This window comes from Elephas maximus, chromosome 4 (genome assembly GCF_024166365.1).
Source record: "Elephas maximus indicus isolate mEleMax1 chromosome 4, mEleMax1 primary haplotype, whole genome shotgun sequence".
Lineage (NCBI taxonomy): Eukaryota > Metazoa > Chordata > Mammalia > Proboscidea > Elephantidae > Elephas > Elephas maximus.
Window position 1 is genome coordinate 103,026,463 of NC_064822.1, and position 14,185 is coordinate 103,040,647.

Here is a 14,185-nt window from a genome sequence, read left to right on the forward strand (position 1 = left end):
CTACTATCTGGGAAAAAAAAAATAGCGAAGACATCACTAAAAAATAAAGCCTATGAAGGAAAATGCCATTTCCCCAGAGTGAAAAAGATATGTGAAGCTGTTTAAACTCTCAAGTGGAGGTGAAGCAGAATTTATCAGCCACCAACTGCATGGGTGATTAATGAGAAAATAACGAATATCTTTTCCCATGTGGATAAAATACTTTCCCTCTCCAGAATATTAACAGTGTCTATGATGAGAAATGACATGGCACCTCAACAGTGGTAAATCTAGTCTGAATATTAGAATCACCTGGGGTGCCTTTAAAAATCCTCATACCCAGGCCCACTTCAGACCAATTAAATCCATCTCTGGAGGTGGAGCCAGGCCACGGTATTTTAAAAAGTGCCCTACCTGTTACCATCAAGTAGATTGTAACTCATAGTGACAGTATAGGACACAGCAGAACTGCACCATAGGGTTTCCAAGGAGCAGCTGGTAGATTCAAACTGCTGACCTTCTGGTTAGCAGCTGAGCTCTTAACCGTTATGCCACCAGGGCCTAGGTGGGTTTAATAAATAACTAAGCTTGAGAACCATTGACTAAAACAATGGTTCTCACTCCTGCCTAGGCTACACTGTAGAAGCATCTGGAAAATGTAAAAAACCCACCCATGCACCGAAGCCAACCCCAAGAGGTTCTGAGACAATTGATATGGGAGGAAGCCTTGGCATCAGTGTTTTTAAAAAGCTCCCTTGGTGTTTTAATGTGCAGCCGAGGTTGAAAACATAAAATTCCAAATTGGAGGTGGGGGGAGAGAGGAAAGGGAAGCTTCTTCAAATTACACTGTCCGGGCCTTCCTGTTCACTTCACCATCACCCTGAATCACTTGCTAATGGATGAGATGGGTGAGGTTGGGATGGAAAGATGCACTGAAGACCCAGGCAGGAATGGAAGAAATGTCTGGGGTCAGGTAGGAAAAAGTGGAGAAAAATAGGAACAGTAAAAACTGCTAAACTTGGTTTTAGAACTATTTATTTCTTCTTTTTTTAAGAGGGCAAAAAACACCAACAGCAAAAGGACAAAACCAGACATACTTTTTGCAATTAGCTGTGTCAACAGATTCCATTCATTTTGCTTGTGGTTCCCAATCAGCTTAAAAAAAAAAAAAAAAAAAAAGTTCTTCAAATTTGCATACAGGTCATTTAAGATCAATAACAACTTGATCTAGTTTAGGAACATGGAAAAGAGTATTGTGACTAAGTATTACTGACTAAAATGGATTATTTTGGGGGTTGATGGGTCATTTCAAAAGAAGCTCTTGTAACTCTACCTACTCCTTCCCCAATCCCGCCCTCCCCAAGTCTTGCATAGATCAATAAAAAGCAAAGTTTCCAAAACAAATGAAAGAAAAATAATTCCAGCCTCTTGGGAGAGTGAGCTTTCCAGAGGGAATGAAGAAGACTGTTGGGAAAAGGCAGCCCAGCCCATATTCCTCTCCTGCTAGAGCAAACACCTTATTCTAAGGTGCAAGAAATGCCTGCTAATCCCATTAGAGCAAACTAGCTTTAAGGAAGAAAAAGAGCTACATTAGAAGAAAACAGGAGTTCTTAGGATTGCCTAGAATTTGCTCTCTCTTCTAATGTGTGGCAAGCAGCCAAGACAATCCTTTTAAAGTAACATTGAACGACTGTAACCCTTGGGCACACCCATGAAAAAGAGGCAAAGACTGCTGTCTCCTTTGATGGAGGGGATGGGGCTAGTCCCTTCTGAATGCCCCATGATGTGGCACTCCAGGGGTATCATCCAGCCCAATGCTGAATCTGCACTCCATTTGAGACTGCAGTATCTTCATCTTTGGGTCGCAGTTGTTGTTCTCTGGAATTGTGATTTTCTTAAGTTTCTTCAGAGACCAATTAAAATAATTCTAGAAAGATTCTTCTGGAGGGTTAATCATGTCCCGAAGGAAAATCAAACACACATTCTTTAAATATTTTTCATCTTCCTACAAAAATTCAGTTGCACTGTTGACTCTAAAGGGGTGAGTGGGGGAGACCTCTCTTTTGCAGGGTGCAACATAAAAAGCTAAGTAAGCAATAAACAGAAAACAAAAGTGAGGGATTTTTTTGTTGTTGTTTTGTTTGGTTGGTTGGTTTGGAGAGGGAAGGTGGTGTGGAGGTTATTATTGTGACAAGTTGCCTCAAAATCTATAAACCACACAGCAGGAACAACTGCTTTTCTGGCTCTCCATGGTGAAGAGACAGTACTGCAGGGGAAAACCTCACCCAGAGTTGCCTACGTGGTGGGTAAAAGCATCTCCTCCATGTTATTCTACAAGTAACAGGTATTCCTTCAAAGAAGCTGGCAGTGGAAGGCCCTTCACCGCATCTGGCAGGTACTGGAGTCCCAGGCTACGGCGCACAGCATAGCGAGAGAGTGTTTTTAGAGTTCCTGGGGCTGAGCACAGAACAGTCAGTTTTTCACACAGCTGCTGGTCTCTGGCCACCTCTCGTGGCATGGTGCCATTTTTCCTTAATTCAAAGTGTCCAACAGCTCTATGGAGGAGCTCAAAACAAGAGTCCTCTTTCTCTGTTCCAAGTCCCCTGACTAGTAGAGCCACCAGGCGGGAGATGGGTGTTTGGCCTTTGAGGTTAATGACCCTGACCTCTGCACCGTAATCAAGAAGGATGCTGACACTCTCAAGATTTCCCTTCATGGCAGCCCAGCTGAGAGGTGTATCATTGTTGTAATCCAGGGCATTGACAAAGGCCCCACTCTCTAGGAGAGCACGCACGCACTCGGCGTTGTTCTTAAAGGCTGCCCAGTGAAGTGGAGTGTCTCTGTTGCCGTCCAGCGCATTGGGGTTTGCACCATACTCCAACAGGACCTCCACACAAGCCTCGTCTTTCTCAGCTGCATAATGGAGGGCTGTTCGGTTGTAACCATCCAGGGCATTCACCTATAAAGAGGGAGAACTATTACAGTAGATAGACACTGGGAAGGAGATAGGCAGCAAAGCAGCTGGCATGTATTTACGCACCTTCCTTATATAACATTCTGAACAGGAGGGTCAACAAGCAAGTCCCTGGGAGTCTTGATGACGAAATGACAGGAGCTTACGAGCAAACACGAAAAGAGTTGTCCCAAAACAATCAACACTATTACCTGCATTGACTAGCTGGCCTGCATTGTTCAGATTTTTGCTGCTGCATCATTTCTCTTATTTACTGTTCATTAGAATTTCTACCGTAGGTCAAGAGATAGAGAATAAGAAGATGAAGTCTAAGTCCTTGTAACTGCTCTCAAAGACATTTATTGGAGAGCAGCTTGAATATACTAGCTGCTTAGGTTATTTTACTTACTTATTTACTTATTTTACTTATCCTCTCCCCTGTGGCTAATGGCAACCAGGCTAAAAAGTAATGAGGCCAAAGCTGCCCATGTAGTTTACTGTGCTCGTTAGACATACAGAGAAGCTCCAATTATTAAGCTAAGTCAGTCTCTTGCAAGAATATGCTGTGGGTTCACAAGAGAACCTGAATGAAAGCATGTGGAGGGAACAGCACAAATCTTCCAATGCTGGGAAAGCAGCTGGCTTGCTGAGAGTTCGCATCACCTGTAATTTTTATTGTTAGCTGCCGTGAAGTTGGCTTCCGACTCATGGTGACCCTATGCACAGTGGAATGAAATGTTGCCCATGCCACCCTCATGAACAGTGGGGATTAGACTGCTGTGATCCGTAGGGTAGTCACTGGCTGACTTTTTGGAAGTAGATCACCAGGCCTTTCTTCCTACTCTGTCTTAGTCTGGAAGCTCCACTGAAACCCATTCAGCATCATAGAAACGCAAGTCTCCAGTGACAGGTGGTGGCTGTGCATGACGTGCGTTGGCTGGGAATCAAACTAGGTCTCCCACATGAAGGCAAGAATTCTACCACTGAATCACCAGTGCCTCATGCCTGTAATTTTTGAAGGCTACAGCCAAAGATTTCAAATCCCCAAACTAATAAATAGTGTATTATCCTCTGCCATAAAATACAATAAAGCAAAACTAAAACATTTGAGTTCAACCTTCTATTTGGCTAAAAACCATTGTTTTCCTTTTATCACTGGCATTAATCACTGGCTTTTATTTCAGTGTCACAAAGAAAGAGTCTTTAATCACAAAAGTTACAGAATAGATAACAACAAGTAGACAAGAGAATGACAATGTGGAGAGGAGGAAGCTAGGTGGCTGGTCCCTCAGGCTTACTGACCAGTGTGTTTGGGGGCCTGCACACCAGCTTCATGACAAATATGATTCAAATTAGTGCCTCAGTAAATAAGCCTTCAAGATTACTTGCGAATAGTCAAAACTGCTGTTTTATTTACTTAATAAGCACTTTTGGAGCCCTGGTAGCACAGTGGTTAAGAGCTCAGCTGCTAACCAAAAGGTCAGCAGTTCGAATCCACCAGCTGCTCCTTGGAACCCTATGTGGCAGTTCTACTCTGTCCTATAGGGTCACTATGAGTCAGAATCGGCTCAGTGGCAACGGGTTTGTTTGTTTTGGTTTTTACTTAGCAATTACATGTCAGTGTTCCAAACACTGATGAAGATAGTACCATTATCACCCTCATTTTACAGATGGGGAAACTGAGGCAAAGAAAGGCTTATGTAACTTGTTCAAGGTCACACAGCTGGAAGTGGCAGAGCTGGAATTTGAACCCATGAAGTCTAGCTCCAAAGTCTTATTTCAACCATTCATTTTACTATGCTGCTTCTTACTAATGCCAAGGGTCTACTTGCAAAAATTAATCCATGTTTTTACACTGAGGTACATTAAAAAGAAGACGAGAACAAGATATATTACAACAGAAAATGATTCATGGGCAGAAATAGCATAAGTGCCCTGATCCCGAGGAAGGGATTGCCTAATGATATTTATCCCCCTGTGACAGTGGTATTAGGAACACACGCCTGATAATAATAATAAAAAAAAAAACCCAAACCAGTTGCCACCGAGTTGATTCCAATTCATGCAGACCCCATATATGTAGAGCAGAACTGCCCTCCACAGGGTTTTCAAGGCTGTAACCTTTCAGAAGCAGATCGCCAGGCCTTTTCCCAAGGTGCCTCTGGGTGGGTTCAGACCACCAACCTTTCAGTTAGTAGTTGAGCGCTTAACCAGCTGTGCCAGCTAGGGACATCCAGGCAGCTGCCACCATGTCGATTCTGACCCGTGGTGCCTCCGAGTGTGTCAGGGTGGAACTGGACTCCATAGGGTTTTCAATGGCTGAGTTTCTGGAACAGACTGCTAGGCCTTTCTTCTGAGGTGCCTCTGGGTAGACTCGAACCACCAACCTTTTGGTTAGCAGCTGAGCGTGTTAACCATTTGTACCACCCAGGGACTCCTGCACATCTGATAGTTGGTCTCAAATGGTTTAGATTTAATCAGAGTTGAAGGCCTCTACACTTACCAGCTCCTGGACAGTCAACAGGGCATAAGAGGACTAAATGGAAATGTAAACAACTACCAGAAAGTGAGCTGGAAGGGAAAATAGAGAAAACTCCTTCTTCCTGGAGTTAGAGATGCTTTAAGAGAATAAGAAAGACAAAGGAATGAAATCCTTAGGATCATTTTATATATTTACCACTACATTTTACTTTAATATTGATTATACTCAATGTTACCATGAGCTAGAAGGTGAAACTGGAGGTGGGAAGAGATGGGAGGAGAGACAGGGAGAGATTCTATGAAAACATGAAGTTCAAGTTTTAGTGACTCATTAATACAAAGATATTAAAAACATTACCTCAGCTCCTTTTTCCAGGAGTAACTCCACACAGTCAGCATCTGATACCATACAGGCACAGTGCAGGGGCTTCAGTGTGCCATGGGTACAGTTCACATCTGCTCCCTATGGGTAGAAGGAGACTTCAATCAGCATGTTCAGCTCTGGCTCACTGAGCAGGATGAGACTGAGAACTGAGCCCGGGGTGGGGGTCGGGGGAGAGTTCGGGTCCTAATTATACCATAAACATACCACTGGTTCCCAATTTCCATTTCTGTAAATTCAACAAATAAGGTTATAATACCAATGTCAAAACCTAGAGAACACACTAGAGATAAATGAGAAGAACCGTCATTTCCTTAGATCATGTTGTTCGTTTCTCCATAAGGAAGCCCGTCATATGGCCATTGGACACCATTGAGGACCTAACCATACATGTAAAAGCACTGGGAACATTACCACTGGACAGGAAAGCTAGGCCAGCAATCCACTTTCTCTGGCTGCTGTGCTTTGAAAAAGTCAGGAAATTGAGTCTGTCAGACTGAGGCCAGGAGGACAAAGAGGGCTTGCTCTTTTTGCCATCTAACAGATGACCATCACTAATAGAAGGGTCATCTTAATGTTATCTTTTTATTTACTGGTATCTTCAAAGAAGTCTCTTAGTATCAGCATTCTCTGCCACCTAGCTCCTGCTAGTGCTTCTATTCCAAATCTGATAAAGGAGATGGAGATACTACAGTCAGATCAAAGTCACCAAATGACTCAGAGCTAGAATTAGAATGTGACAAAGTTTCTACTGTCAAGTCTTCTGATGCCACTTTTTCGAAAATGAGCTAATAACACTGTATGATTCTTCATTCTCACAGTTGTGCCACATCACTGAAGTAGTTACACAGCTTCAGGCTACAAATAAGGATCTTAAAGTTGTTAAAAAGAATGTACAGAAGTAACCATCTGGATGTATTTTCTAGTGATCAAAAAGTTACCCTGGTAACTTCTCTTCAACAGTAGTAACATACAGAACAGGGAATCACACACCTAGCATACCAGTCATATAACAGAATGACTAAATAGCAGTAGTTAGATATTAGTTGAGTATTTTGTCACAAATTACCATGCATTTTTCTTTTAGGGACTGATATCTTCAATAGGAAGTGGTAGCTTTTGTTAAAATAGAAGGCAAGTAAAATTTCTCCATGTAATTATGACCCAGATGTGAAGAAAGGCTCTTAAGGAAATTGAAAACCACCTCAGCTTTGCTTGCCTCCTTCCTTCCTTAGTACAACATGTATAGAAGACCTTGGGCTCACTGGATTCCATATACACCATATCCAGACATTTTATACAAAGAAAATGAGACTAGGATCATCTAGAACATTTCATGAAGAAAAATATAAGACACACAAAGTGAAAAGGAGAAGGGAAGAGAAGCAAAACACAGAAAAATAAATTTTAATGAGCAAGTCAATACATTTAAGGAGACTATAACAACTCCTTGTGATCTTATGCTGAGTCAAAGCTGCAAATCTGTAATTGATTAGGATTCCCCAGGAATTTTCCCACTTTACCTCCCAAGACTCTAGCGTTAGTAACAGCACACTCACCCCTCTGATGAGGTCCTCTACATTATCATGTGGGAAGGAACGGATGGCAGCAATTGTTCGGATTAAGCGCTCTGAGAGAGAGTATTTGCTCTGAATGCTCTGCATAATATACCACATACTGGAACTCATCAAGGCTCAGAATATGCTCACATGCTCCAAACTGCCTGAAACAAAGAAGTTTTAGGCATACACAGCATCACTGGACATACCTGTCCTTAGAGCTAGGGTTCTCTGAGGCTTTCCCAATATTAAAGCAGATTTCAAGAAGATCATGATTAATATCATTTTTTCCTTAATCATAAGGAAACAGATATAGATTATAATATACCTTTTCCTCTCTTATTGACTCTCTTATCTGACATTTTGCATTTACAACAATAGTAAAAAATCTACTATCTATTTTGCAATTTAACAACGTACGTCTGGCAGTAACGAAGTGCCTGAGGTGCAATGCGAGAGTAAAGCTGACTGTGAATGTTAAGGTTATGTGTCAACTTGGCTGAGCCATGATTCTCAGTGCTTTGGCAGTTATGTAATGATGTAGTCATCTTCCATCTTGTGATCTGGTGTGGTCATCCTCCATTTTGCATAACACCGATTTTGCATAACAACCTGGTCTTTGGAACCTAACCATGTCAATAGTGAGGAGAAGGTGTAGTTGCTTTGGGAGCTGGGTAGACCTGGACACAAATGCTCTGACCCTCACGACCTCTGTTCTATTCTCTGATTTAGTAGTCTAGACAAGAATTGTCCAACAGGTCCTAAGAACCCATGGAAATCTATGTGGTTATACACAACTAGGCAAGGAAGGGGATTTTTAAATGGTAAAGATGCCACCGACATTTTTTCCTCTTCTGAACTTTTGTGATCTTTATTATTGGCACAACCTTTAGGCTATGACATTTGGCCTTACAGTTATTACATAAATATTATTTCTCCATCTAAATTGTAATTGATTGGAGGGCAAGAACTTTGTCTTATACTTTTTTCCCCATCCACAGAGTCTCCCAAAAAGCACATGTTTAATAAATATTGGTTGGCTGAGTGACTAAAGGGTATGGAAGTAATTGTTACCTATGAAAAGACAGGGAGAATGCTATGGAACAAATGCATATATGTTACTACCGACAAGGCATCTATAAAATATCTTCAAATGTTTTCAGCAAAGAAAAAAAAGGGAAACATATGATATTTTATAAAATAAGGAAGGAAGTAAAAGTATGAACACTCTGGAATCATCTATATAAAATTAGAGTAAAAAAAAATCCAAGTTCTTACCAATGACATATGCTTTCAAGTTTTGGGAAAGCAAATTTAAGAGTGCTAATAGAATTAAGTATTTTGACAATTGGTTATTTATGACAACTGAAAAATAGATTTGGGCAAGTATATATATTGAATATATATTGAAGTATGTATTGAAACCACAACAGGATGGAGAATTTTAGGATGGAGGAAGAAAATAATGCAATATACTTAAATTCAACTGTGATAAAACTTTTGGCTATGTAAGAGGTGCTAGTTGGGAACATTTAAAATTACAGCAAATAAGGTGGAACATTTCTATGAAAAAGTACATATGAGAAACTGTAGAAAAAAGAGGGTACAGTATCAACGCTTTAGGTGTAACTGTTTAGGAGTCTCTGTTCTTATTAAACTATAATCTCCTTGGTGATAAAGACTGTGTTTCTTTCCAATAGTGCCTGACACATGACAGGACCTCAATAAATTGCAATTGTATTTTTTGAACCAATACAAACCTTATTACTTAGAATCCTAATAAATTCAATACTTGTAATAATTAAGCACATTATTCATACAATGATTACTAAAAAACCAAGGAATAATTATTTTGGTTATCTCATAATAATTAATTTTTACTTTTTATAATGAAGTATCCCTTTACACATGATGGGATATACTACAAATTCTAATAGTTTCTATTTTGCTAGTGAGTAGCCATTTATGTGTTTAAAAAATATACAGTGCTAATTAACAGAAAAAAAAAAAAATCCAAAAGCAAACCCAGTGCCGTGGAGTCGATTCATAGCGACCCTATAGGACAGAGTTATAACTGCCCCATAGTTTCCAAGGAGCGTCTGGCGGATTTGAACTGGTGACTCTTTGGTTAGCAGCCGTAGCACTTAACCACTACACCACCAGGGTTTCCATTAACAGAATGAGAGTGAAAAATATCCAACTCATATGTGTCAATGATTCAAACTGAGCATCTCCCTCCTACTATGAATGAATGAGCTTACACGTTTGTTTACATGTCTCTCTGAAATTTTCTAGATATTTTAGATTTAGCGTATGTTTTAATGTCTCCAACAGCCAGAGAGAAGGTCTGTATCTCACACTTCTTTCTAACAAGGAAGGAGAAAACAAAACAAACAAACAAAAAAGGCAGAGGGACATTTGAGTCAGCGATTCCAAGAAAGGGTCTATCTAAAACGGAAGGCTTGGACTGAAGAGACTCTTCACCATTTCTAGGTGACCGACACCTTTCATAATCTGATGAAACAACCTGCACTCATTTTCGAGGCGCTCTCGACCTAACTCATCACTGGTCGTCTGCTGCTGCCCCAAAGCTCCCGGTAGAAGAGGTAAATCTCGGGCAGATTGACAACATTCCCTGTCAGGAAGGAACGGTCAAGGAAATCTAAACACGACCTCTCTCCGTGCACCCGTGCACGGTTTGACCCTGTTGGGCCCCTTCTGCTGGGGCTGACAGCCCTTTCTCCCCCATTCTCTTTACGACAGGATCGGGAGGTATCACCGAAGAGTTTTTACTGCGACGCTGGAAGCAAAGTGGGAGAGAGGCGACGTTCAGGCTCTGGCGCTAGCCAGGCCTGGGCCTCCGGCCCGCGAGGAGACCCTCGGCCCAGCCAGAGGCGCCCTCCACCCACCGCACCTGCTGGACCCTTAAGGGCTCGCGGCAGCTCGGTCTCTCCGAGGCTAGGGGGCGGGAGGCAAGGGCACAACATGCAAGGACGTGTGGTGTCACTTTCCACATGGGCTCCCAAAAGGTCGCAGCGATCCCGGCAAATCTCCTGGTGGTGGTACTGAAAGGGGGTCGCGCAATTTGCGCCAGAGAAGCCCCAGAAGTGGACCGACCCTCGCACGGATCTCTCCCCAAAGCCCGGAACGAAGTCTCACAGCCTGGAGGGCTCACGGGCCTCGAGCGGGGAGCGTTACTGGGTGTGGTGTCCCGGGGTGGGGAACCTGGCTGCAGACCTTCCCGCACCGAGTGCCGGACTCACCGAACCGCAAGGCTGAGCTGGGAGGCGAAAGCCGCTGTCAAGGCGTGACCCGGAAGCAGAAGTTGTCGCAGCGGGTCCTTCTGTTTACAGGACAAGGCCGACTAGGAAGCGCGCCTGCGCACGGGCCGGCGTCCGAGAACCAGTTGCGCCTGCGCAGACTCGCGGGGCAACCTGTGTCCTTCTGAGCTTCGTTCACCCGTTACTTTCTCATTTCGCCCAGAGGCTTTGCGCGGGCGCGAGATGTAGCACTCTCGGCCACAGTCAGGGGGCTCGGGTCCGAGTCCTACCGTGGGAAAAAGCTCAGGGGCCCAGGCTCTCGGGCCGCCTCTGTGGTCACACCTGCGTAGACGAGGCCTGCGGTGGGGCCATCCGTGCCCTTTTCTACCTCGCCACTGTCTCCACGCGAGAAACGGCCTGGGCACCTTATCCCCAGACTATTCTACCCTCCTTAGCCACACTCGCTAAACCAAACCTTGCGTCGACTGAATTCACACCGGTACACTTGCTTAGGAGACTAGATTGTTTCCAAGAAAGTCTCTTTGGCAAATGAGAGACTTCCAGCATTTATCCACCATGTTGAAGCGAATCCATGTTCTTTAGTACCCGTCCTGGATATTGTCCACCCTCCATCGGAGTGAACTACACTGAAGACAAACTCAACCACCTTAGGGGTGTAGCCCAAATGTTGAGGACTAAAACGGATGTCATTGCTGACAGTAACCCTTCCTACCCAGGGAGAGCCATGCTGGCACCTCTGAGAGATGTGCTTCATGTGTACAGCGTAAACATTTCAAAGCCAGCAGCACATGGTGCTGAATGTAAAGAAAGAAGCTCCCCACACGGGCGGTTTAACGAAGCAGCCTGTTGGGTCAAGAGTGTTGCAGCACTTACTTCCCAAAACTGGCCTAAGTCACAAAATCTAACCGGTTTGAGATTAAAGCAGGGGTCAGACAGTTCATGCAGCTCATGCCCTGTCTGAAGGGTGAATTTGTACCATGCAGGAATGCGTCCCCCTCCCTCCCGAGTCAGAATCGATTCCATGGCACTGGGTTTTGGGTCCCTCCCTCCCATCCCACCATGGTGAGGTTGCCCAGTTTCTCAAAAGAAGCTGAAATCTAGATTTTTAAGAATGGGAATTCCCTGAAATTGCAAATGTTGGCAACAATTTTCTAAAAATCGTTTTACATTATGCCTGCAAGCTACCTCTTTCAAACTCTAGACTAAAGGCTGCTTTGGTCATTGGTTGTTGTTAGGTGCTGTTGAGTTGGTTCTGAGTCATAGTGACCTTGTGTACCACAGAACAAAACACTGCCTGTCCTGTGCCGTGCTCACAATCATTATTATGCTTGAGCCCATTGTTGCAGCCACTGTGTCAGTCCATCTCATTGAGGGTCTTCCTCTTTTCCGCTTACGCTGTACTTTACCAAGCATGATGTCCTTCTCCAGAGACTGATCCTTCCTGACAACATGTCCAAAGTATGTAAGATGCAGCCTCGCCATTCTTGCTCCTAAGGAACAATCTGTTTGTACTTCTTCCGAGACAGATTTGTTCATTCGGCAGTCCATGGTGTATTCAATATTCTTCACTAAAACCACAATTCAAAGATGTCAATTCTTCTTCAGTCTTCCTTATTCATTGTCCAGCTTTCACATGTATATGATGCAATTGAAAATACCATGGCTTGGGTCAGGTGCACCTTAGTCTTCAAGGTGACACCTTTGCTCTTCAACACTTTGAAGAGGTCCTTTGCAGCAGATTTACCCAATGCAATGCATCTTTTGCTTTCTTGACTGCTGCTTCCATGACTGTTGATTGTGGATCCAAGTAAAATGAAATCCTTGACAAATTCAATCTTTTCTCTGTTTATTATGATGTTGCTCACTGGTCCAGTTGTGAGGATTTTTGTTTTCTTTGTGTTGAGGTGTAATCCATACTGAAGGCTGTGGTCTTTGATCTTCATCAGTAAGTGCTTCAAGTCTTCTTTACTTCCAGCAAGCAAGGTTGTATCATCTGCATAATGCAGGTTGTTAATGAGTCTTCCTCCAATCCTGATGCCCCGTTCTTCTTCATATAGTCCAGCTTCCTGGATTATTTGCTGAGCATACAAATTGAATACGTATGGTGAAAGGATACAATCCTGACTCATACCTTTCCTGACTTTAAACCACACAGTATCTCCTTGTTCTGTCCAAACAACTGCCTCTTGATCTATGTAAAGGTTCTTCGTGAGCACAATTAGGTGTTCCGGAATTCCCATTCTTCGCCATGTTATTCCTAGTTTGTTATGATCCACACAGTCAAATGCCTTTGCACAGTCAATAAAACACAGGTAAACATCCTTCTGGTATTCTCTGCTTTCCCCCAGGATCCATCTGACATCAGCAATGGTATCCCTGGTTCCATATCCTCTTCTGAATCCGGCCTGAATTTCTGGCATTTCCCTCTCTATAGACTGCTGCAGCTGCTTTTGAATGATCTTCAGCAACATTTTGCTTACATGTGATGTTAATGATATTGTTCTATAATTTCCTCATTCAGTTGGATCACCTTTCTTGGGAATAGGCAAAAATATGGATGTCTTCTAGCCAGTTGGCCAGGTAGCTGTCTTCCAAATTTCTTGGCATAGACAAATGAGCACTTCCAGTGCTACATCTGTTTGTTGAAACATCTCAATTGATATTCCATCAATTCCTGGAGACTTGTTTTTCACCAATGCCTTCAGTGCAGCTTGGACTTCTTCCTTCAGTACCATCGATTCCTGATCGTATGCTACCTCTTGAAATGGTTGAACATTGACTAATTCTTTTTGGTATAATAACTGTGTATTCCTTCCATCTTCTTTTGATGCTTCCTGCGTAGTTTAATATTTTTGCCATAGAATCCTTCAGTATTGCAACTCGAGGCTTGAGTTTTTCTTCAGTTCTTTCAGCTTGAGAAACACCAAGTGTATTCTTCCCTCTGGTTTTCTATCTCCAGCTCTTTGCACATGTCGTTATAATACTTTACTTTGTCTTCTCGAGCCACTCTTTGAAATCTTCTGTTCAGTCTTTTACTTCATCATTTCTTCCTTTTGCTTTAGCTGCTTGACATTCGAGAGCAAGTTTCAGAATCTCCTCTGACATCCATCTTGATTTTTTCTTTCTTTCCTATCTTTTCAATAACCTCTTGCTTTCTTCATGTATGATGTCCTTGATATCATTCCACAACTCATCTGGTCTTTGGTCATTAATGTGCTATGTGTCGAATCTATTCTTGAGATGGTCTCTAAATTCAAATGGAATATACCCAAGGTTGTACTTTGGCTCTTGTGGACTTGTTCTAATTTTCTTCAGTTTCAACTTGAATTTGCATATGAGCAATTGGTGTTCTGTTCCATTGTCAGCTCCTGGCCTTGTTCTGACTGATATGTTGAGCTTTTCCATTGTCTTTCCTCAGATGTAGTCGATTTGATTCCTGTGTATTTCATCTGGCGAGGTCCATGTGTATAGTCGCCGTTTATGTTGGTCAAAAAAGGTATTTGCAGTGAAGAAGTCGTTGGTCTTGCAAAATTCTATCATTCGATCCCCA

The 14,185-nt window shown here is 42.7% G+C and overlaps 1 protein-coding gene across 4 annotated transcripts; it reads right to left on the reverse strand.

The window, feature by feature from the left end:
• Window positions 1-6: 6 nt before the first annotated feature.
• Window positions 7-10,728, reverse strand: ASB8 (ankyrin repeat and SOCS box containing 8). 4 transcript variants are annotated; one of them, XM_049882963.1, is made up of 4 exons: window positions 10,592-10,621; window positions 7,355-7,514; window positions 5,772-5,876; window positions 7-2,938 (listed from the first exon to the last, which is right to left on the reverse strand). In XM_049882963.1, the coding sequence occupies exons 2-4, from the start codon at window positions 7,481-7,483 to the stop codon at window positions 2,306-2,308; spliced, it is 867 nt and encodes a 288-aa protein (XP_049738920.1). In that variant the 5' UTR covers window positions 7,484-7,514; window positions 10,592-10,621; the 3' UTR covers window positions 7-2,305. The 4 variants fall into 4 exon arrangements, with proteins under 4 accessions (XP_049738920.1, XP_049738919.1, XP_049738918.1 ...); XM_049882962.1 differs by having other exon boundaries at window positions 7,355-7,518; window positions 10,269-10,611; XM_049882961.1 differs by having other exon boundaries at window positions 8-2,938; window positions 10,618-10,728.
• Between the last annotated feature and the right edge of the window lie 3,457 nt (window positions 10,729-14,185).